Raw genomic sequence first — 24,033 nt, 5'->3', positions numbered from 1 at the left:
TCTCTGTAACATTCTCCAACTTTCTTCATATCTGTTTGTAAGCTTTTGTTTATTCCTTCTTTCCAAGGGTAATGAGGCACTCACATTTCAGAACAGTCCAAGTTAGGGAGTTGAGCCTCATAAATCCTGGCTGTGACGCATAGTTGCTTAACCAAGTGTGCAAACTCTAAATACCTCTCAGCCATTCTATTTGCAAATCGAACACTCTTTTCAATCAAGTTGTATGTTTCTCTGCATGAGTCCACAACCCAGGGGAGGTACAACGGCGTCTTTAATAGTTGCCCAATGTGTCCTGTATGTCGAATTCATTCAAGTCTGGACATCCTGAAGCGAGCAATTATACTCACTGCAGATTTCTACTCTGCAATTAAAACTAATGTTGGACACTCGAACAGATCGGGGGCCTCTTGAAGCATGCTATGGACCTCAGTGTGAGTGCAGGGTTTATCAAATAGGGTTTCAACTCAAAACCCTGGGGCAAGCAAATTCATTATTACTAACTTTGTAAAGCACAAGTGCTCTCAGCAACATTATGTCCAGATGCTAGGACCCTGTTGAGTATTCACCTAGTATCTTGTGGCTGAGTAGCGAGAATTGTATTAGCATTTCTAACAGCATTTTTGTCCCTGGCCAGCTTTCCTTTTTATTTTGGACACAACAGAAGCAGCAAGTACCTTCTATATTTCTTTTCTCAAAGAAGACCTGGCAGGACCAGGATATCTCCTGCCTGACTCCTGGGGGATGGAAAGAATTTGTTTCAGGGAGCAGTACAGCTGCAGGCCAACCACCTCCGCTTAGCCTGGGAACCATAAGCTTTAGCAAGCAGGCACTAAGATGAGAGTCAAAATGGTTTCCAGGCTTTTAATATGTGACAAAATGGCTGAACCAAATCTAACAATTCTCCCACATCCTTGCAGGGAATAAAACAAGAATAATGGAACAAAATGAGGAATAAATAGGCGATCGTGCTTAATGTTTGTTCATTAGGAAGTAATCCAGAAATAGGGATCTCCCAGGATTCTTATGGTGCCCTACTTGAGGAACTCTCTCTCTCTCTCACACATCTAAATATTAGTACCTAGCTAAGATTTACTACACTATTTACATAAACAGAAATAAAGCATCTGTTATCAAATAGACATAGAGACGTACAGCACTGATGTAGACTTTTCTCTCTGTCATGCACATATGCGCACACATAAGTCCATGGGAGTGAATGTCTATTTGCAGAGTTAAAAATTACACAATACCAGGTTACAGTTAATCGGAAGCACTAGCTTTAAGAGTACAGGTCCATCAGGTGTTTGTGGAGTATAAGATTGTAAGACACAGAATTTATACCAAAGTTTACAGTGTAATGTAACAGAAATTATATATTGAAAAAGATCTGGAATGTTTGTTCAGTCTCTTATCTGTTAGAATGACCATGTTGGTTTCAGTTCTTTTGTATGTAAATCATAAAACATTGTCACCTTTTGCTACAAAACCTTGTTATTTCAAGAAGATAATGTACAAGAAATTCTGGAGTTTACATTGTAATGATACCTGCAACCCATTCGAAAAGGTGAAAGACTTAACAATCCAGGTTAGTTCAATATACCATTTCAGTGGCAGGATATGGTAACGTTTTGCTATAAATTCTGTCTTATTGTGAGAAACAGAACTCACTGACAAATCAATCAGCCTGAGACAAAGCCTTGGAAACAAGACCAATTTATTACAGCCTTGCAAGAACTGGACGCTTCTGCAATCAAGCAGAAATGCACGCGAAAACAGAGCATTCTTATTTAATTTACAAGTTGCGGAATCATGCCTCCCTTTTTCATCCTATCATAAGCCGATTACCTCACTTCTTAGTTATTTTCTTATCTGGCCATCCTGCTGTCCTTGTCTGCATTCTTTGTTCCTTGTTTGTTACAGCTTGTTCTTTTATCCAGTTTCTCTTATCATACTATAAGCTTTATTGTGAAATGCCCTGTTGCTTCTTTTTGTGGTCAACTACAACACTTTAAAGTTATTTCCTAGCTTAAAACTATTTTCTATATTCATTAAAGTCTTAGCCTTAAGTATGCTACATGCTACAAGAATTAACACCCCACCACCCCCACTTGCAAAAACAACATTTCTAATCTCCCACATTATGATCTTATATGCCACAACCACCTGAATTAATCACAGGGCCCAGGGATGTGCAGGTTGGGGTGGATTGGCTTTGCTAAATTAAGCATAATGTCCAGGAATGTGCAAGTAAGATGCATTACTCAGGGTTAAATGTAGAGCAATGGGGGTAGGGGAATGGGTGTGGATGGGTTACCCTTGGGAGGGTCGGTATGGAGTCGTAGGGCCCAGTGGCCTGCTTCCACACTGTGGGGATTCTCTGAAGGGAAGGGGTTTTTGGACAGTGTTCTCCACCCCTTCTGCTGCAGGGCAGCGCATGCGTAGCGCGGAAGCCCGCTGACGATCTCGCCCCGCCCCTCTTTATTGACGTCACACCGCGGAACGGAAGGATCGACGTTGGGAAGGTGGAGGGGGAGATAGCGTTCTTGTTTTTATTTTTTAAAATGCGATTCCCACCAGTAACTGCAACAGGTACAAGTACAGCACATGCGATATTCCTCACTGCAGCTTCAAACCGGTTTTGCATCCTCTGTTCTTCCTCCAGCTTGGCTCCAGCACATTCAGCTTCCTTCCCATTCCCCCGCCCTGATGTCCAAGCTGACCCTCAAAAGTTCGGTTTGTCCCTCCATTCTTTCCCGGTTGTCTTTTGTGGATTTTGAAAACTTTCCCAATTCTCTACTTATAAGAGTTATGGGAAGTTATGTTGTAGCTGCACCAGACATTGGTTAGGTCACTTTTGGAATGGTGTGTGCAGTTCTGGTCTCTATGCTAGTGGAAGGATGTTGTGAAACTTGAAAGGATTCTGAAAAGATTGACAAGGATGTTATCAAGGTTTGAGCTCAGTCGGGTGGGGCTGTTTTCTCTCGAGCGCCAAAGGCTGAGGGTGACCCTACAAACTTATATAATATCATGAGGGGTATGGATAGGGTAAATAGACAAGGTCTTTTCCCTGAATGGGTCATAAGTGCAGGGTGAGGGTGGGATTTAAAATGAACCTAAGGGGCAATTCCTGTATTCAGAGCATGGTGCGTGTAAGGAATGAGCTGCCCGAGGAAGTGGTGGTAGCTGGTACAATTACAGCATTTAAAAGGTACCTAGCTGGTGTGATGGAAAATTAACATTTATTGTGAAATCTATAAAAGCATAGGGAAACAAAGAAGTAAGGGCCTGACTTTGCAGACAGGCAGAGAAAAATGTAAAGTTAAACCGACCTAACAGCAAACGTACAAGACCAGTAAACTATCATATCAGTCAAGGAATGAGAAAAACAACTCCATATATGGAAAGGAACTCAAATGTTCCAGGTTCCTGGCCTTGAGGTGTTGATAAGGTGAAGCGAATCCAGCCAGGACTGACACAGTTAAGGTGAGTGTTGCAGAGCAAAGAGACATAGTTCCTTGAAAGTGGAGTCTCAGGTAGGCAGGATAGTGAAGAAGGCATTTGGTATGCTGGCCTCTATTAGTCAGACTAGGAGAAAGTGAAGACTGCAGATGCTGGAGTACCAGAGTTGAAAAATGTGGTACTGGAAAAGCACAGCAGGCCAGGAAGCATTCGAGGAGCAGGAGAATCGACGTTTCGGGCATAAGCCCTTATTCAGGAATGAGCTGAAGAAGGGCTTATGCCCGAAACGTTGATTCTCCTGCTCCTCGGATGCTGCCTGGCCTGCTGTGTTTTTCCAGCACCACATTTTCAACTTTATTAGTCACAGCAGAGAGTACAGGAGCTGGGAGGTTCTGTTGTGGATGTGCAGGGCATTGGTTAGGCCACTTTTGGAATACTGTGTTCAGTTCTGGTCTCCCTGCTATAGGAAACGTATGAAACTTTGAAAGATTTACAAGACTGTTGCCAGATTTGGAGGGTTTGAGCTACAGCAACATACTGAATAGGCTGGGAATATTTACCCTGGAGCATCGGAGGCTGAAGGGTGATCTTATAGACGTTTGTGAGGGGCATGGATAGGGTGAGTACTTAAAGTCTTTTCCCCAGGATAGGGGAGTCCAAAGCTAGAGGGCATACATTTGAGGTGAGAGGGGAATGATTTGAAAGGAACCTGAGGGGCAACCTTTTCACACAGAGGATGTTACATGTGTGGAACGAACTGCCAGAGGAAGGGGTGGCGACTGATGTAATTACAACAGTTAAAAGGCATCTCGATGTTAGTCTGTTCTCAGCTCTGCTGAAGACTTGACTCTTTCCCCCCCTCCCCCACCAACAAAATTCAGAGAGAAGTCAGTCTTGGCGTGTTTGCTTTTCTGCCCGTGTAAGATCCTGAATCAGCACCTTCAGGAGAATTAGTTAGAGCGGAGTGAGAACATAGGGGGAGAGAGAGTGGGATGGTGCTTTCACTTTTGTGGAATAACAAAAAAGAATATTCCACAGAAAGTAGAATTACTTGTTCAGAATTTCTACCCTGGGCTGGCAGTGATGACCTTTGTAATATCTTTTTACAGAATATTTGAAGATCTGAAGACGGAAGTTTCAAAATCAACAGATGAAGGGCTTATGCCCGAAACATCGACTCTCCTGCTCCTCAGATGCTGCCTGACGTGCTGTGCTTTTCCAGCGCTGCACTTTTCAACACTGACTCTCCAGCGTCTGCAGTCCTCACTTTGATGTCAATGTCTGACAGTCACTCAATCAATCCATCGGCACCACAACGGTTTTCAACTATGATTCTGTGAGAAGGAGCAAAGCTGTTTGGTTCCTGTTTGAGCATGTTTTCAGCATCAGTGGGACTGGATGAGAGACCCTACTATTGCAGTGCACTGAGTGTGGCGCCTGAAGCAGTTATACAGCCTGGAAAGAGGAATTCACGGTAGGTAGGGGCTCCACACGCATTTGTGTGTGGCTGAAACTTCGGCCATGGAGAAACCTGAGGAAGCCCACCCCGTGGAGAAACGATGGAAGTGTGGCGACTGTGGGAAAGGCTTCCATTTCCTGTCTGCCCTGGAGATTCATCGGCGCAGCCACACTGGGGAGAGGCCATTCCCCTGCCCTGACTGCGGGAAGGGCTTCAGCAATTCCACCAACCTGCTGACCCACCGACGGGTCCACACGGGGGAGAGGCCCTTCAGCTGCCCAGAGTGTGGGAAGGTCTTTGCCCAGGCCTCCAACCTGCTGAGGCACCAGCAGATCCACATGGGGGTGAGGCCATTCCCCTGCTCTGAGTGCGGGAAGGCCTTCAGCAGTTCCTTCCACCTGCTAACCCACCGGCGGGTCCACACAGGGGAGAGGCCCTTCAGTTGTCCTGAGTGTGGGAAGTCCTACAGCAATTCCTCCAGCTTGCTGACCCACCAGCGGGTCCACGCAGGGGAGAGGCCCTTCAGCTGCCCCGAGTGCGGGAAGGCCTTCAGCGATTCCTCCACCCTGCTGAGGCACCGGCGGATTCACACAGGGGAGAGGCCCTTCCACTGCCCAGAGTGTGGGAAGGCATTCCGTGATTCCTCTGACTTGCTGAAGCACCGGCGGGTCCACACAGGGGAGAGGCCCTTCAGCTGCCCCGAGTGCAGGAAGGCCTTCAGCAATTCCTTCTACCTGCTGAGGCATCAGTGGGTCCACACGGGGGTGAGGCCCTTCAGCTGCCCCGAGTGCGGGAAGGCCTACAGCAATTCCGCCCATCTGCTCACCCACCAGCGGGTTCACACAGGGGAGAGGCCCTTCAGCTGCCCTGAGTGTGGGAAGGCATTCCGTGATTCCTCCACCCTGCTGAGGCACCAGCGAGTCCACACGGAGGAGAGGCCCTTCCGCTGCTCTGAGTGTGGGAAGGCATTCCGTGATTCCTCCTCTCTGCTGAGGCACCAGCGGGTCCACACGGAGGAGAGGCCCTTCAGCTGCCCTGAGTGCAGGAAGGCCTTCAGCGATTCCTTCTACCTGCTGAGGCACCAGCGGGTCCATACCGGGGAGAGGCCCTTCAGCTGCCCCGAGTGCGGGAAAAGCTTTGCCCAGGTCTCCAACCTGCTGGCCCACCAGCGGGTCCACACGGGGGAGAGGCCCTTCAGCTGCCCCAAGTGCGGGAAGGCCTTCACCCGCTCCTCCCACTTGCAGAGCCACCAGCGAGTTCATGTGCCATCACAGGGGGATTGAAGGAGTTACGGCTGAGTGCCATTATCGACTGGACTATCAACCCAGTTCCAGGGATCCCGGGTTCGATTCCCCCCGCGACAGATGGTGGAATTGGAATTTGGTCAGAAATCTGGAGTTCAGAATCTAAAGATGAAACCATCGTTGGTGAGGTCGGGGTGGAAGAAAACCCCCATCTGATTTACTCAGTTCTTTTTTAGGGAAGACTTGAGCAGTTATTAGAGAACATCGTCCCAGCTGCATCCTTTACCCTGTCTGGCCTACACATGACTCCAGACCCACAGCAGTCTGGTTGACTCTACGCTGCTCATACAACTTACTTGGATATAGGTTGAAATTGCTGAGTGAGGCAATACTTCCTCCGGGATAAGGCTGTACCAAGGATCCAATTACCAAGGGACAACTCAGTGGTGACCAATAATCAAGAAAGTGAGGGGTTGCACTTTGACCTTGACCTGTTTTGAAAAAATTGCTACTTTTACTGCACAGTACTGGAGCTGTAAATAGGATTAACTGTGATTTCCCTGAGAACCCTACAGTTTTAACAAATTGACTTGACATGGAAAGGTGAGAGGCACACTGCGACTGTACACAAGTGTACATAGCTCCAGTATCTATCATCACCGGTGTCTGCCACCCTTCGATATTAACTTGTATTACTGGTTCTTGCTACTAGAGGGTAGTGCCCCTTCCCACCCAGGTTGTCAGGGCATCCCTAACACATCCCATAAGGGCCTGTAGGTGTCTGGGAAGTGGGCACTGGGGATTCCCGCCATCTAGGCCCACTGTAGGGCAGGGGGGGTCCGGTCCAATAAGGGCAATTCCTCCTAAAGTGGCCTGGTTGATGGAATCTCCAGCACATCATTTCTGGCCCGCCTTGAGCCTGATTATTTATCATGTACCATTCATAGGTCCCAGTCCTTGGGGACTCCAGTTCTATTTCGGCTGTTGTTTAAATCTGCCCTGCCCCGGATAAGTCACCTGCAAGAAAGTTTCTCTTAAAACCCTCAATTGCTGGCATGGGACTTTCTGGCCCCCGTCTGGTTACCTGATAGGAACCCCCTTGCGCTGGCACTTGGTTCACGCCAATGTTGATTGTTGTGTCGGTTCTTACTGGCAACACCATTTTAGTCTTTTTTTTCTTTTTAAGCTCTTCGAGCTGCATTTGCGCCAGCTTCCTTTGCACCTCCTCCTGCTGTTTAAACAGTTTCTCTTTGACTTTTTGAAACCTTTCAGCTGCATGAGCTACATGATCTCTCAATTCCTGGTGGCTCATTGATGATGTCAGACCCACCACCTCCTCCAGCCTTGACCAGACTTGGGAGGGCATTGCCTCTGATGGAATTTCAGAACATTGTGGTCAGCAACTGATTAGAATCTATGTCTTGCTCTGTTTCCAGCCTCCATTTCTTTAACTGTCTCTCCAAGTAGGCAGCCGGGTTTTCACTTTCTCCTAGTGGAACCCCTCTCAGAGCCTGGGGGTCCATTTTGGGTGGATAACAGTCTCTTAAGGCCTGCCATACATTCTGTCTCACTTGATCAAACCCGACCCTGTCAATCATTGGATCGTCTGCTGCACTTTACACGCGGGTTCGGACCATTATTTCCTTTAACTTTCGGGAGCCCTACCAACCTCACCAGTGCCTTCAAGTCTCCTATAACCAGCAATCGCCCTGTGGTTTCATCTTCAAAAGCCCTGATTCACTTTCCTGCTCCCTCATGTAAACTTGGCAGTGCATTCTTCAGTCTTTCCAGATCCTGAGTTCCCCAAGGCATGTAGGGTGGGTTTCTCCCCTCTTTTATAAGGAGCGGTAGCATCCTTCCTTGTTCGCCCCTTTTCCCTTTACCAACACTACTTCTCAATAATTCTCCCTCGGGCTCTGAGTGCAATGCTATTTCTAATTTCTCCCATTCTTTAGATACTGGGACCTTTTTCTTTCCTGGTCTCTCATCATCCCTTTCTGCTTGTTTTGCGTCACTTTCACAGCTTTTCTCTTCAGCCCTCCTTTCATATCACAATGAGTATTCCTCAATTGCTTTTTGTTCCCTTAGCCCACGCAGCACACTAATCTCATGTTTCAGCTCTTCTTGCTCTCGTTGTATAGCTTCTATTTGCTCCTGCCTGTCCCTTTTTTCTCTTTCTCTTCTTTCCCTCAGTTCATTTTTGTCTTCAGCACTTCCATCCCATTCTAACTGTCCCTCTATTTCTACTGTTCCCTTTATTACTGGACACTGCTTCAATGCCTCTTCATTCAAGTAGGGAGGAGGTCTATTCAACTCCTCCACATCTGGGTATAGAGAGGGTGGGGGGAGCCGATTCCTGTTTCCCGTAACTGCTCAGCTTGTTGTTTTGCAGCTTTCCTGGTCACCACATGTGCCTGACAAGCTACTTTCAGTTCCTCACCCTCTTTCCTGAAAAGTTTCAGTATTTCCATCTCCTGATCCCTTTTTTGGTTTTTATTTTTAGATTTATCTTGCGGCTTATAGTTCTTAATTAATCCTTCCATCTCATTGCACATATGTTAATCAAAAGTACCTTCTTTTCGCCATTTAGTCAATAAATCCTTAGTTCTTTTTTCCCATTTCTCTGAAATTTTTACAATATCAATTCTTGCCATTGGAAATTTCTCACTCAGTATCTCAACTGCAGTCCCTTTATCCATTCTACGATATATTTCAGTCCAACTAATGTATTGTCTTTGCTCTCATAAATCACTTGCTTATACCATTCAAGTCCAATAGTGCTTTGTTCAATAATATAAGCAATTCCTAACTTTATAACTTGCAATTGTCCCTTCCCAATCTATCAGTTTCTAAACGTCCTCAGTTGCAGCTAGTTAATACAAACAACCTATTCTCATTCATTCAGCCTAAATCAATCTAACACTGCATCTTCAAAATGCACCAATCACTAACTGTTTTTTGAGAAAGTTCTCTAAAAAAAAACTCTTAAATTCTTACAGTGCAAAATAAAATCAAAATAAACACTTAACCACCACAAACAATTATGCATACAAATCAGATCACAATAACTAAACTATAAGCTCTCTATATCTCTCACAGACACATATACACATACATTCTGCAAGCTACAGCTGCTCCTGCTCTCACACATACAGAGCTTTGCTGCTAACAGCCAATAACTCTGCTTTAAATCAATTGCTGTCACCCAGAGCCTTACTTAAACAGACCCTTTGTTCATTTCCAAAAATCCTATTATCCTACAGGCCTTATCTAAAACAGTCTAGTAACAATATAACACTATGACTATTCTCTGCTATTTTACTTTTAATCATCCACTGCCAATCTGCCAATTTTCTAAACAGGTCCATCAGTGCTTCCAGTAAAACAATTTCCCGTTCTTTATTCTGCCCTATCTATTTCTCGGGTCTTATATACACCACATGGAATTTTTACTCAACAATTGCGACGTTCTATTCTTACTCACCCCTTACCCCACTACGCAGTTTTCTTGACCTATTCTCCACGTCTCCATCAGCTGCAATTTACCCCTCGCCTTTGGATCTTGGATCGGAGACACCCTCCGGCAGGTTCCTGCATCTGAGTTCCCTAGGACCACTCAAAGCCAACAGAATATAGTCCGAATTCACAGCAAAAATGCTAACGTTCTTTTGTTGGGTGCCCTTATTCTGTCAGTCTTGGGAATGCCCCCGGTGGACCAACAAGCATCCGGTTACTACCGCCCTCTGTCCAGGTGGGTCTCTGCACAACCCTGCTCGCAGTGCCAAATTTGTTGTGGAGAAAATGTAGAGAACCACCAGGAGACGCAGAGAGTTCTTCAAGAAGTAGGTCTTTTATTTGCAAACAAAAAACCGTGACACTGAGAAAGCAGATTCTTGAATTCCCCCGAACCTCAGGGTCCGTGGATCTTTATACCATTTTAATCATGTTTCTGTTAGCTTATCATGTCCAACTATATTAATCAAAGTACCTCACTCTAGCCATACAATAAACCAGTGATGTTAGTTCCCATTATCTCTTTAGTTGTACATTCTACTTAATGTTATTCTAATGTCACGGTTAGATATTTATTGCTAACTCAGCTACAGTGATCTTTGTATTCCAGACTAGCCTGTCATGAGAGATATTTAGCTATTCCATCTGTCACAATAGTCTCCTGTCTCAAGCTGACTCTATTAACTATTAATTAGATATCTTAATGTCATGTCCCAAATACTTATTGTCCCAATCCTGTCATAATAACACTTAACAGAGAAACTTGCTTTATTACTTGTGTTATTTCATCTCGCCATAGTGACCTTTCAGTCTTAACCTTACTGTGCTAATTGGTGTAAGAAAATTCCACTATGCTTATCTGATCTTGCCTTCCACAGATTGCCAGTGGTCTTCATGCTTTAATCTTTCCTATGCTTTCATTGTTCTTTATTTTCCTTAATTGCAGGTTTCAGTTCATCAATATATAAACTCCACAACTACTTTTAATTTACTTTCTCGAGATGGTTGAAGGTTTTATAAAAATAGGTGATATCTCAGCTCAGATACTGCATAAAAGGTGTGAGGTTCGAGTCTGTATCCCAATCTTGAATCAGATTGGTTCTATTAACCAAACTAGAAATTTATAAAATATTATATGGATTGACTGCCTGCAGTTTGTGTGCTTTTTGAGCAAAATTGAATATATCTGCAAATATAATTCTGCCAATGCAAATTCACTCCATTGGCTTGTGTGTGCTTGATGAAGTATAAGCCTGTAAGTGTGTGTGTGTGTGTGTGTGTGTGTGTCTGAGAGAGCAACAGATGAAGGCAAGAGGTTTTATTTTGCTAAAACAAGGAAGAGCAGGACTTGCGCAGTTAATGATAGAGCCCTGCGTCGTGTTGGAGAACAGAGACATGGGGTGGGGTGGGGTGGGGAAGAGTTCAGGTACATAAAGTTAAAAATCACACATCAGGTTATCATCCAACTGGTTTATTTGGAAGCACGAGCTTCTTTATTGGGTGTTTGTGGAGCAGGATCATAAGAAACAACCACCTGATGAAGGAGCAGCGCTCCAAAAGCTAGTGCTTACAAATGAGCCTGTTGGAGTATCACCTGGTGCTGTGAATTTTAACTCCATTCAACCCAGTCCAACACCGGCATCTCCAAATCGGGTACATAATTCTTTGAAAGTTGAATTATTGGTGGTGTAAGAGGCCAGTCAGGAGCCCTGGAGGACCAGAAGGTGACTGGTTCTCCTGTCAATCAGAGCCTTCCTATTGTCTGAATGCAGACGTTGGAAGCTGCTCCTGCTGCTCGCTGTCTCTGTATGAAGATTGAGTTTGCTCCAGACTGCAACCTCCTTATTCTGTCAACCATCTGTGAGTACAGTGCTCTCCTCTCAACTCCTTTTCCATTTTTTCATTCTGGGCTTCAATTTATGACTTGCAGCAAAGAAAGGAAAGGAATGAATTCATGGAGTGGACAGAATCAGGAAAAGTTTGTTTATAAACAGAGTGGTTCATGTATGGAGTGAATGTAAAGAGGACATGGTGGATGTACGCACAGATGCAACATTTAAAAGACATTTCCATAAGTACATGAACAGACACGGTGCGGATGGATATGGGCCAAACACTGGCAAGTGGCACTAGTTTAGTTTGAGAACATAGTCAGCATGGAATAGTTGCGCTGAAGTACTGTCTGACTGTAACTGTTATGTCGTGGTCTTCAAACTATTTTCTTGCCTTCCACTTTAAACGTGGATACTGTACCTGCATCCAACACAAACCACTCAAAAAAAAAACCTCATCCACACAACATAAATATCCACACACTCTTGTTCAAAAATCAGACAAATTCATCCTTGAATATATTCAATGACCCCCTAACTGCAGGAAGACACCCGCACTTCTAATCCCAGATCATCTTGCTAATATACGACTTGCCTTGCTGATTGCTTGCTGCACCTGTCTGACAACTGGCAGTGACTGGTGTAGAGGGACGCTGAGGCCCCTTTGTATATCCATGTATCATTCCTGAAGAAGGGCTCAGGCCTGAAATGTCGACTCTCCTGCTCCTGAGATGCTGCCTGCCCTGCTGTGCTTTTCCAGCCCCACACTTTTAGACTCCGATTCCAGCACCTGCAGGTCTCACTTTCTGCATATCAGACACCGAAGGTTAACCTTTGTAAGGGGCATGGAGAGTCAATATCCCAGGTCTTTTCCCCAGGGTAGGACAGACCAGAACTAAAGTGGCATAGCTTTTACGTGAGTGGGGAAAGAGACATGAGGGGCAACCTTTTCACACAGAGGGTGGTGCACGTGTGGTGGAGGCTGGAACAAGTACAACATTTAAAAGGCATCTGGAGGGGTACATGAATAAGAAGAGCTTAGAGGGGTATGCGCCACATGTAGACAAATGAGACAAGACTAATTTAGGATATCTTGTTAGGCACAGACGAGTTGGGCTGAAGGGTCTGTTTCCGTGTTGTAATTGTCTTCGGTGAATGCAGAAGTGTGGTTGGACTTTCAGAGCAGCTTTCCAAGCTGTTGTGCCCTTACTGGGAGCAAAAGAAGTTACAATGAAGTCTTTCGTTTGTGAGACAGCAACCGAGTGAGGGAGTACACCTGGGATTTTGGTAGAAAGTGGGAATTCATTGCACTGTGGGAATGAAGCTATGCCCTATCCAGTCATTTCTGCTGGTGGATGAGACCAGGCCTCAAGTTGAGGGGGTGGGGTAGGAGTAGATTTAGGACAGAGATGAGGAGGAACTGCTTTTCCCACAGAGCAGTCAATCTATGGAATTCTCTGCCCAACGAAGAGAGGCAGCTTCATTAAGTACATTCAAGACACAGTTGGATGGGTTTTCGTGGTCAGGAATTAGGGTAATTAGGACAATGCAGGGAGGAGGAGCTGAACCGATGGATATATCAGCCATGATCTTAATGAATGGTGGAGCAGGCTGGACAGGCCAAATGGCATACTCCTGCTTCTATTACTATGAAACTATAACCCTGCATTTACCATGGCTAACCCATCTAACCTGTACATCCCTGGACATTCTGGGCAATTTAGCATGGCCAATCCAAATCCAGGTCAGTGAGAAATGCAGTGATGTGGAAAATGATCAGAGAACAATAGAAAGGGACAAGGAGAGTAAATGTACCAGCAATCAAAACTGGATTCTGAAGATCACAAAAATTGAAACTGGAAATGGCATGTCTGAATGTGTGCTGCATTGTGACAAAATTGACTGCACACATCGAAGAGAATAATTATGATCTGAGACTCCTTACAGAGGCATGGCTTCAGGATGACAAGGATTGGATCCTGAATATAGAGGGAATAGTCATATGGGAAGTTAGGTAAAGGTAGAGGGTTGGCACTGCTAATCAAAGCACTGATCACAGGGTAGTCTGGTGTCAGCTCGGATTTCAGGTCCTAGGGAGTATTCCTGGACAAAGAGACCTTGGAGTGCAGGTTCATAGCTCCATGAAAGTGGAGTCGGAGATTGACAGGATAGTGAAGGTGGCGTTTGGCATGCTTTCCTTTATTGGTCAGAGTATGGAGTACAGGAGTTGGGAGGTCATGTTGCGGCTGTACAGGACATTGGTTAGGCCACATTTGGAATATTGCGTGCAGTTCTGGTTTCCTTCCTAACGGAAAGATGTTGTGAAACTTGAAAGGGTTCAGAAAAGATTTACAAGGATGTTGCCAGGATTGGAGGAATTGAGCTATAGGGAGAGACTGAACATGCTGGGGCTGTTTTCTCTGGAGCATCAGAGGCTGGGGGTTGACCTTATAGAGGTTTATAAAATCATGAGGGGCATGGATAGGATAGATAAACAAAGTCTTTTCCCTGGGGTGGGGGAGTTCAGAACTAGAGGGCATAGGTTTGCGGTGAGAGGGGAAAGATATGAAAGAGACCTAAGGGGCAACTTTTTCACTCAGAGGGTGGTACGTGTATGGAATGAGCTGCCAGAGGAAGTGTTGGAGGCCGGTACAATTGCAACATTTAAGAGGCAACTGGAGGGATATGGGCCACGTGCTGGCAGGTGGGACTAGATTGGGTTGGGATATCTAGTTGACATATAAGAGTTGGACCGAAGGGTCTGTTTCCGTGCTGACTCTATAACCAGTCTGACTGAAACTGGATGACAGATAGACTCTGACCTCACACCTTTAATACATTGTCTGAGCTGAGATGTTGCCTTTTGTTATGAAAACCTTAGGCTATCATGAAGATGCTTTACAGGAAGTTCTGGAATTTACATATTAATGATTGCTGCAACCTATTCTAAAATATGAAAGACTTAACAATCCAGGTTTGTTCAATATATCATTTCAATGGCAGGACACTAATGTTTTTCATACATTCTGTGCCTTATGATCTTATTCTCCACAACCACCTGATGAAGAAGCAGTGCTCTGAATGCTAGCATTTCCAAACAAACTGTTGGACGTAACCTGGTGTTGTGTGATTTTTAACTTTGTCCAGGTTCAGGTAGATTGACAGTACTAAATTACGCATAGTGCCAAGGGATGTGCAGGTTAGGTGCATTAATCAGGGGGTAAATGTTGAGCAGTAGGGGTCGGGGAATGGGTTTGGGTGGGTTACCCTTCGGATGGTTGGTGTGGATTCTTCTACACTGTGGGGATTCTCTGATGGGGAAGGGAGTTTTGCAAACTGTGCAAGGCAACTCCAGTGTAGTGTGGGAGCCTGCTGTTGGCCTTGGTCTGCCCCCTCTTGCCGCCTCCCTACTGTTGCAGCACAGTGTATGTGGAGCCGAAAACAGTTACACAGATTGGAAAGAGGAATTCACGGTAGGGAGGGACTGTACACGTGTTTGTGTGCAACTGAAACTTCGGCCATGGAGAAACCATGGAAGTGTGGCGACTGCAGGAAAGGCTTCTGTGCCCAGTCTGTCCTGGAGACTATTCGGCACTGTCACACCGGGGAGAGGCCATTCTCCCTCCCCGAGTGCAGGAAGGGCTTTAGCAATTCATCCCACCTGCTGACCCACTGGTGAGTCCACATGAGGGAGAGGCCCTTTAGCTGCCCTGAGTGCGGGAAGGGCTGTTTGCAGGCCTTCACCCTGCTGACAGGCCAGCGGGTCCACACAGGGAAGAGACCCTTCAGCTGCCCCGAGTGCAGGAGTAGCTTCACCCACTCCTCCCACCTCCGGAGATGCCAGCGAGTTCACGTGCCATTGCAGTGGGATTGAAGGAGCAACGGCTCAGTGCCATAATCAACTGGACTATCAACCCAGTTCTGGGGACTCCCGGGTTTGAATCCCGCTAACAGATGGTGATTTGGAATATGGTCAGAAATCTGGAGTTCGGAATTTAATGGTGAAACCATTTTCAGGGGGTTGGGGGAGATGAAAACCTCCATCTGATTCACTCGTGTCATTTTTAGGGAAGGAAACTGTCATTGGAGGTAATGGATTCACTCAGTCATCCCAACTACATCCTTTACCCGGTCTGGCCTACACATGTCTCCAGATGCACAGCAGTGTTTTTGACTCTACACTGCCCCCCCCCAACAGCAAATGCGCAAAGAGAAACTTACTTGGAGACATGGTATGGATTGAAATTGCTGAGTGAGGCAATATCTCCTATGGGTTACGGCTGTAACAAGGATCACTATAAATGCCGGACGAAACATCACAGAAGCGCTTCACAGGAGGCTCCCAAGCACTAAGGATATCACCTAGACAGGGGACGAAATGTCTGCAACACAAATTCCCAGCTCGGCGAACAGAACCACAACAAGTACCAAGGATCCAATTACAAAGGGACAACTCGGTGCTGACCAATAGTAAAGAAAGTGAGGTGGCGGATATATATGCACTTTGACCCTGAGCTGTTAAAAAAAATCAGCTACTCTTTCTCTGCCTTTTTGCTGGGGGAATCTGAAGCTGTAACAATGTTGGGTCACAATAAAGGTTACCTTAACATACTGCCAGGCTCAGGCTCTCATTGAAAGCTCTGAGCTCCAAGCAGTTTTTGTTTTAAAGCTGCTCATTTCTTTCAGCCTCCTGCACTGAGTTTCCAATGTCGTGTATCAGGTGGAGCAGTGAATTAGTAGCTAAGATCGTTAGAAATTGTAAATTTTTCATGAGTGCAGGTACTGCATCATTTCCTCAGCAGATTACTGGCAGCACTGGGAGGTATGGGCTGTGTTCACTAGAAACGAGGTGGAGGTGCGGGGATTGGACTAGGTTGGACAAAGTTTAAAAATCACAAAACCGGGTTATAGTCCAACAGGTTTATTTGGAAGCACTAGCTTTCCTTCATCGGGTAGCTGTGGTGCAGGATCATAAGACAGAGTTTATAGCAAAAGATCGCAGTATCATGCAACTGACATGATATATTGAACAAATGTAGATTGCTGTTTTTAGAATGGGTTGCAGGTTGTAGTTCATTAATGTGAACATCCCAGAGCCTTAAGTCATATTCTCAAGATCATTTAAGGTTCTTTTAAAACAGGTGACATCTCAGCCCAGAAAATGCATGAAAGGTGTTTCAGTATCCCAATCTTAAATCGGACTGGTTCTATTTCCAAAGTAGGAATTTATAAAATATTACATGGATTGACCAACTGCATATTGTGCATCTTTTGCGTAAAATTGCACATATAACTCTGCAAATGCAAATTCACCCCATCATTATATGTACGTGTGCGTGCGTGTAAGAGAGTATATGTGTACATGCTTGGTAAAGTGAGTGTGATGGAGTATAAGCCTGTGAGAGGGTGTGTGTGTTGGGGTGTGTGTGTGTGTACGTCTGAGAGAGAGCATGTGTACGAGAGACGTATAGATAAAAGTGAGGGGTTGCATTTTGCTAAAATAAGGAAGGGCAGGGCTTGTACAGAGGGATATGGGGATGGGGTGGGGTTCAGGTACATACTTCATTGAAAGTTGCATCACTGGTTAGAAGAGTGGTTCAGAAGGCATTCAGCACACTTACCTTAATTAATTGTTCACACCATTGAATAAAGGAGCTGGGACATCATTTAGATGTTGTACAAGATGTTGGTGAGGCCACTTTCAGAGTACTGAGAACGCTTCTGGTGGCCCTGTAATAGGAAGAATACTATTAGAGACTTACCAGGAATGTTACCAAGACTGGAGGGTTTGAGTTATAAGGAGAGGCTGAGACTCTTTTCATTGAAGCACAGGAGGTTGAGGGGTGACCTCATTGAATTTATAAAATCATGAGGGGTGTAAGTAGGTAAGATGATCATCAAAAATAGCGAGGGGTGCGCGCGCGGTTATGTCGAACGAAGGTGGGGAGGAGGGGGGAGAAAATGTGACATTTGGACACTTTAAATCCGTCAGGAACAGCATCTCCATAGATCATACTGCGCACGTTCGCCGTTTCAGCAAAACTCGCGCGTGCTCTTCACTGTCTGCAAAAACGGCGCAAATCCTTCTTCAAATGGACCAATGGGAAGCCAGGGAGGACCGCAAGGAGCCTGGTCCTCCTGCCAATCAGAGCTCCCCAATTGTCTGAAAGCGGAAGGTAGACCATGAGCTTCTGAAGCTGCTCCTCTCTCTCTCTCTCTCCGAATGAAGATCGAGCTTCATCTCAGACTGCAACTTCCTTCCTCTATCCACCATTTGTGAGTACGGCACTCTCTTTTCTTACCCTCTTTTCCATTTCATTTTTTCATTCTGGAGTTCAATTGTTGACTTGCAGCAACTGAAAAGAAAGCGTGTGATTCCAGGGAGGGGACAGAGTTGGGAAACGTTGGTCCAGGTCTGTGTCTCAATTGGCAAACGCAGTCCCACTGTGTGAAGTTATCGCCTCTTATGAAAAAAATAACTGCTGAAAAGAGGTGCGTTGTTTAAATGGTGATATATTGGGATGTGGAGAAAGTGAGGACAGCAGATGCTGGAGATCAGAGTCGAAAAGTGTGGCACTGGAAAAGCACAGCAGGTCAGACAGCATCCGAAGAGCAGGACAATCGACGTTTCAGGCATGAGCCCTTCATCAGGAATGCTGTGTGGATATACAAAGGGTCCTCAGTGTCCTTCCACACAATTCGCTGCCAGTTGTCAAACGGGTGCAGGAAACAATCAGTAAAGCAAGTGGTATATTAGCGAGAGTAATTGAGTTCAGAAGTCTTCCTGCAGTTAGGGGGTCATTGAATATATTCATGGCTGAGTTTATCTGATTTTAGAACAACAATGAAGTGGATGTTTATGGGGAAGGCCAGTAAAATGATTAAGACCAGTATAGAACAGTTATAGAGTCAGACAGCACAGAAATAGACCCTTCAGCACAACTAGTCCATGCTGACTATATTCACAAACTAAACTAGTCCCACCTGCCTGTGTTTGGCCATATTCCTCTGAACCTTTCCTGTTCATGTACTCATCCAAATGTCTTTTAAACGTTGTTACTCAACCTGCATCCACCATTTCCTCTGGACGTTCATTCCACACAAACCACTCGCTGTTAAAAAAAAGGTGCTCCTTGTGTGTTTTTAAAATCTTTCTCCTCTCCCTTTAATTTGCTCTCTAATCTTGAAACGACACATGCCGTTCACCTTACCTATGCCCCTCATGGTTTTGTCAACCTCTATAAAGAGAACAAAGAACCTTACAGCACAGGAACAGGCCTTTCAGCCCTCCAAGGCTATTCTGATCGAGATCCTCGATTTAAACCTGCTGCCTATTTTCTAAGGATCTGTATCCCTTTGCTCTCTGCCCATTCATGTACCTGTCTAGATACATCTTAAAAATGATGCTATCGATCCCACCCCTACCACCTCCACTGACGATGCATTTGAGGCCCCCACCACCCTCTATGTAAAGAACTTTCCATGTTTATCTCCCTCAAACCTTTCCCCTCTTATTTTGAACTCATGACCCCTAGTAATTAAGTCCCCCTCTGGGAAAAACTATTCTTCCTATCGACCCCTGTCTACACTTCTCATGGTTTTAATAGGCCTCAATCAAGTCCCCTCCCCCCAATCCCCAACCTCTCCTCATAGCTAGCACTCTCCATAACAGGCAACATCCTGGTGAACCTCCTCTGCACCCTCTCCAAAGCATCCACATCCTTTTGGAAATCTGGCGACTGGAATTGTACGCTGTATTCCAAATGCGGCTGAACCAAAATCTTATAACTTTAACATGACCTGCCAACTCTTTTACTCAATCAGTCTGATGATGGAACGTGTGTTGTATGCTGCCTTGACCACTCTACTGACATGCGTTGCCACCTTCAGAGAACAGAAGACCTGAACATCCAGACCTCTCTGTACATCAATTTCCCCCAGGACCTTTCCATTTACTGTACAGCTCGCTCTTGAATTGCACCTTCCAAAATGCATCACCTCACGTGTGTCTGGATTGAACTCCATCTGCCATTTCTCTTCCTAACTTTCCAATGTATATTCTGCTGTATCGTCTGACAGTCCCCTTCACTATCTGATATTCCATCAATCTGAATGTCATCTGCAAACTTGCTAATGAGGCACCCGATACCTTCACCTTTCAACCTCCTGTGCTCCAATGAAAAAAGTCCCAGCCTACCCTTCAATAGGTGTGAATTCTGTCTGCGTCCCAATGTCGAGTCAGTTTGACATTTTTGATAGAAAAGCTCTGCATTTAAATTACGTTCTTGAAAAAGTTACTGAAAACAAGTTCTGGGATTAACATACCAAAGAACAGAACCCCATTCTAAAAGATGGAAGATTTAATCTAAATTGTTTCATGTATCACATCTCCGTGAACTGGACTCCTTTGGCTATAAATTCTGTGTTCATGACCTTCGTCTCCACAACCGCTGAAAGAGCAGCACTCTGAAAGTTAGTGCTTCCAAACAAACCATGTTATGGCAGCAGCGAGAGGTGTGGGCTGTATTCACTAGGAACAATTAAGCAGTTAGATACCACACGTTCAAGAGGGAAGGATGTATAACATGACCTTCCAACTCCTATACTCAATGCCCTAAACAATGAAGCAAACCAATTGCCTTCTTCGCTATTCTCTCCATGTGAGACTCCACTTTCAAGGAACTATGAACCTGCACTCCAAGGTCTCTTTATTCTGCAACACTCCCCTTAACTGTGTCAGTCCTGTCTGGATTGCTTGACCAAAATATAAACCTCTGATTTCTCTAAATTAAACTCCAACTGCAACTCCTCGGCTCATCTACCGATCCCATAAGTTCTAATTTATAGTGAACTCTCTTTCCTTTTTCATTCCCTCGAAGCTGAAAATCTCCACCCGACATTCACTCTCTCCATTTGCACTTTGCTAAAAGTGGAAGAATGGGATTGAGAAACTGATCAACCACAATTGAATGGAATGAGCCGACCTGGTGGCCTAATTTCTTCCTTTGTCTTGTGGACTCTTGCTGTCGTGGACACTGAGAATTGGTAGCAGCATTGAACAGATCATGACAGGATATGGATCTACCTACATCTAGGTGGATAGGCTGGGACTTTTTCACTGGAGCATAGGAGGTGAAGAGGTGACCTTATCGAGGTTTATAAAATCACGAGGGGACTGAGGAGGTGAACAACAGATGTCCTTCCCTTGGGGTAGGGATTTCAAGATTAGGGAGCAAATTTTGAAGGTGAGAGGAGAATGAGATTTTAAAAAGACTTGAAGGGCACAATTTTGTGTGGACTGAATGTCTAGAGGAAGTGGTGGATGCAGATACAGTTACAAAGTTTAAAAGACATTTGGATAAGTACATGAATAGGAAATGTTCAGAGGGATATGGGCCAAAACACGGGCAGGTGGGACTGGTTTAGTTTGAGAACAGTCAACATGGACTAGTTGGACTGAAGGATCTGTTTCTGTGCTGTCTGACTCTGGAACTGTTCTATACTTGTCTTAAAACCATTTTCTTGCCTTCTCCATAAACATTCACATAAAAATCAGATGAACTCAGCCTTGAATATATTCAATGATCCCCTAACTGTAGGAAGACATTCCCAGTTCCGATCGGAATTCCTCTTGCTAATACACCACTTGCCTTGCTCATTGCCTGCTGCACCTGTCTGACAACTGGCACAGAAGGACAGCGATGCCCATCTGAACATCCACGCATCATTCCTGATGAAGGGCTCATGCCCAAAACTTCGACTGTCCTACTGCTCGGATGCTGCTTGACCTGCTGTGCTTTTCCAGCACCACACTTTTTGACTCTAATCTCCAGTCCTCACTTTCTCCATATCCCAATATATCACCATTTAAACAATACATCTTTGTCTATTTTCACGGAAAAGGCTGTAACTTTACATTGGGGTACTGTATTTGCCATGTGTTTGCCAACTGTGGTCTTCCCTCCATCAGGGTGACTGAGCTTAAACTTGGGGAACGGTTCGCCAAGTATCACAGCCACGTCTGCAAAGGCCGACCGGACCTCCCAGTCACCACCCATTTTAATTCGCCTTCCCACTCCCTTTCTGACATGACCATCTTTAGCTTCCTCCATTGCCACAATGAACCAAACCGCAAATTGGAGGAACACCTCATCTTCCGCCTGAGCAGTCCACAGCCTGGAGGATTCAACATTGAATTTTCCAATTTCAAATAACCAGCCTACCCATCCGCCCAACTCCCTTCCCAGCCTGCCACCAACTAGATTCCTTCCTCCCATTCACCAATCAGGTCGTACACTCTACCTGTCTCCACTTCTCCCCACTTCATCATCCTGCCCCCAGCACACCATTGTTCTGCAGTTCTCCCTGTGCCCCCCCCCCCGTCCTTAACAAGGGTTACACCCGAAATGTCGACTTCTCCACCTCCTGATACTGCCTGGCTTGCTGCGTTCTTCCAATCTCCTGTCTGTCTATTTTGCCAATTGAGACACAGGCCTGGACCAACCTTTCCAGAATCTGTCTCCTCCCTGGATTCACTCCCATTCCTTTCAGTTGCTCCAAGTCAACAATTGAACCTCAGAATGAAATACAAATGGAAAAAGGGGTGAGAAGAGAGTGCCATACTCACAGACGTTGGACAGAGGAAGGAAGTTGCAGTCTGGGGTGAAGCTCAATCTTCATTCAGAGAGAAGAGCAGGAGCTTCAGAAGCTCATGGTCCACCTTCCGCATTCACTGCTAGGGGAGATCTGAATGGCAGGAGGACAAGTCTCCTTCCGGTCCTCCAGTGCTGCTTATTTGTCCATCAAAAGTAGGTCTCGCCCTTTATCTGTTGACAGCAAGGAACATGCCCAATGTTTTGGTGACGCCAGCAAACATGCGCCATGTGTGTTGACACTGAGGAGTGTACACAATATGCTCTGTGGCGATGCTGGTGTTCTTGACAGATTTTAGGTGTACAAATGCTAATCAGAGAACAAAAAGGGTAGAGCCATATTTTTTCCCCCCTATGTGGCTCGATATTTTATAGCTTTTGCATTTGTCTGGCTGCTCAATGTTTTTATGTCTTTTCCCCAGTGTTGGGGTAAAACTCAGACCTAGAGGGCATAGTTTTAGGGTGAAAGCAGAAAGATACAAAAGGGGCAACTTTTCCATTCAGAGCACGGGGTGGTGCATGTTTGGAATGATCCCCCTTTTCCATTTATATTTCATTCTGGGGTTCAATTGTTGACTTGGAGCAACTGAAAGGAATGGGAGTGAATCCAGGGAGGAGACAGACGCTGGAAAAGTTGGACCATGCCGCTGTCTCAATTGGCAAAGTGGTGGAAGCTGGTACAATTACAGCATTTAAAAGGCATCTGAATAGGAAGGATTTTGATGGATGTGAGCCAAGTGCTGGCAAATGGGACTAGATTAATTTTGGATATCTGGTCAGCATGGATGGGGAGGTCCAAAAAGGTCTGTTTCTGTGCTGTCTCTCTCCAAATCAAAATAATAAAGAATATTCTTTCACAAATAACTAACTATATCCATGTTGACAAGGCTTAGTACACCACATACTTTACTAGCCATTCTCAATGACTGAGGAACATATACATGCTGGTGTATAATCTCCTTCACTAGTATCTCCACACTACCCTCAGCAATTGCACAAGTAACAGCAAAGAGCAAACAGCACAAGGATTAAACAGTGAGGGGAAACACACAAGGATTAAACAAACAGTGAGGGGTAAACAGCACAAGGATTAAACAAACAGTGAGGGGTAAACAGCACAAGGATTAAACAAACAGTGAGGGGGTAAACAGCACAAGGATTAAACAAACAGTGAGGGGGTAAACAGCACAAGGATTAAACAAACAGTGAGGGGGGTAAACAGCACAAGCCCCAGTAAAATCAGATGGAAAGTGAGTGTAAAATGTGACTATGACAGGACAGGCCCCACATTCCTTCCCCTCCGTCCCCCCCCCCCAACCTGCCTCACCTTTCACCTCCCGGGCCCAGTACCTTCCAGGTGGCCCCAGAGTTGACACAGGGGCCGCCCCACGACCAGTAGAACTCCACCACCCAGGCGGCCGACGGGTTCCCAAACAGGCCCTTAACCCCATCCGCCTCCAGAATGGTCACCGGCTCCTGCCTGCTGTACAGCCGGGCGGTGTGGCCGTGACACAGCAGCTGCACCAGGAAGGCGGCGGTGCCCAGTGACGGGTGTCTGCCCCGGGCCGCACGGCGCCATTTTCCTAACGGCCGCCCCTTCCCCGCTCGAGCGACTTCTCCTCCCAACCGCCTTCACCCCCGCGTGACGTCAGCTCAGGGGGATGGGCGGGGCCGGGGAGCCTCACCGTCACCAAGCAACAGCCACCTCGCGCTACAACTGCTCATTCACAAAAACAAACTCTCCTGTCTCGCTCTGCAGCTGCAGGGGGGACACTGCCACGTTTCGAGGAGCCCTGTCTACATTGGGAAAGCTCACGGCTCAATTTAAACAGATATTCCGACATATAACGGAACGCCGTCATATCTAAAGGGGG

The 24,033-nt window shown here is 45.7% G+C and overlaps 1 protein-coding gene and 1 long non-coding RNA gene across 2 annotated transcripts in view; one reads left to right on the top strand and one right to left on the bottom strand.

The window, feature by feature from the left end:
* The window catches only part of LOC140460329 (uncharacterized), a 91,642-nt gene continuing 67,609 nt past the window's right edge, over positions 1 to 24,033 (top strand). Inside the window, exons 1-2 of the mRNA XM_072554803.1 lie at positions 1 to 2,589; positions 4,569 to 6,180. Of these exons, the coding sequence (XP_072410904.1) occupies positions 4,981 to 6,180 (1,200 nt within the window). The 5' untranslated portion in view covers positions 1 to 2,589; positions 4,569 to 4,980. The remainder of the gene's footprint in view (positions 2,590 to 4,568; positions 6,181 to 24,033) is intronic.
* Positions 11,131 to 23,794, bottom strand: LOC140460331 (uncharacterized). The gene is made up of 3 exons (XR_011953987.1): positions 23,487 to 23,794; positions 17,129 to 17,237; positions 11,131 to 11,598 (listed from the first exon to the last, which is right to left on the bottom strand). It is a non-coding gene; the product is annotated as an uncharacterized lncRNA (long non-coding RNA).

This window comes from Chiloscyllium punctatum, chromosome 36, assembly GCF_047496795.1.
Source record: "Chiloscyllium punctatum isolate Juve2018m chromosome 36, sChiPun1.3, whole genome shotgun sequence".
NCBI lineage: Eukaryota > Metazoa > Chordata > Chondrichthyes > Orectolobiformes > Hemiscylliidae > Chiloscyllium > Chiloscyllium punctatum.
This window is presented reverse-complemented; position numbering and strand designations above follow the sequence as displayed.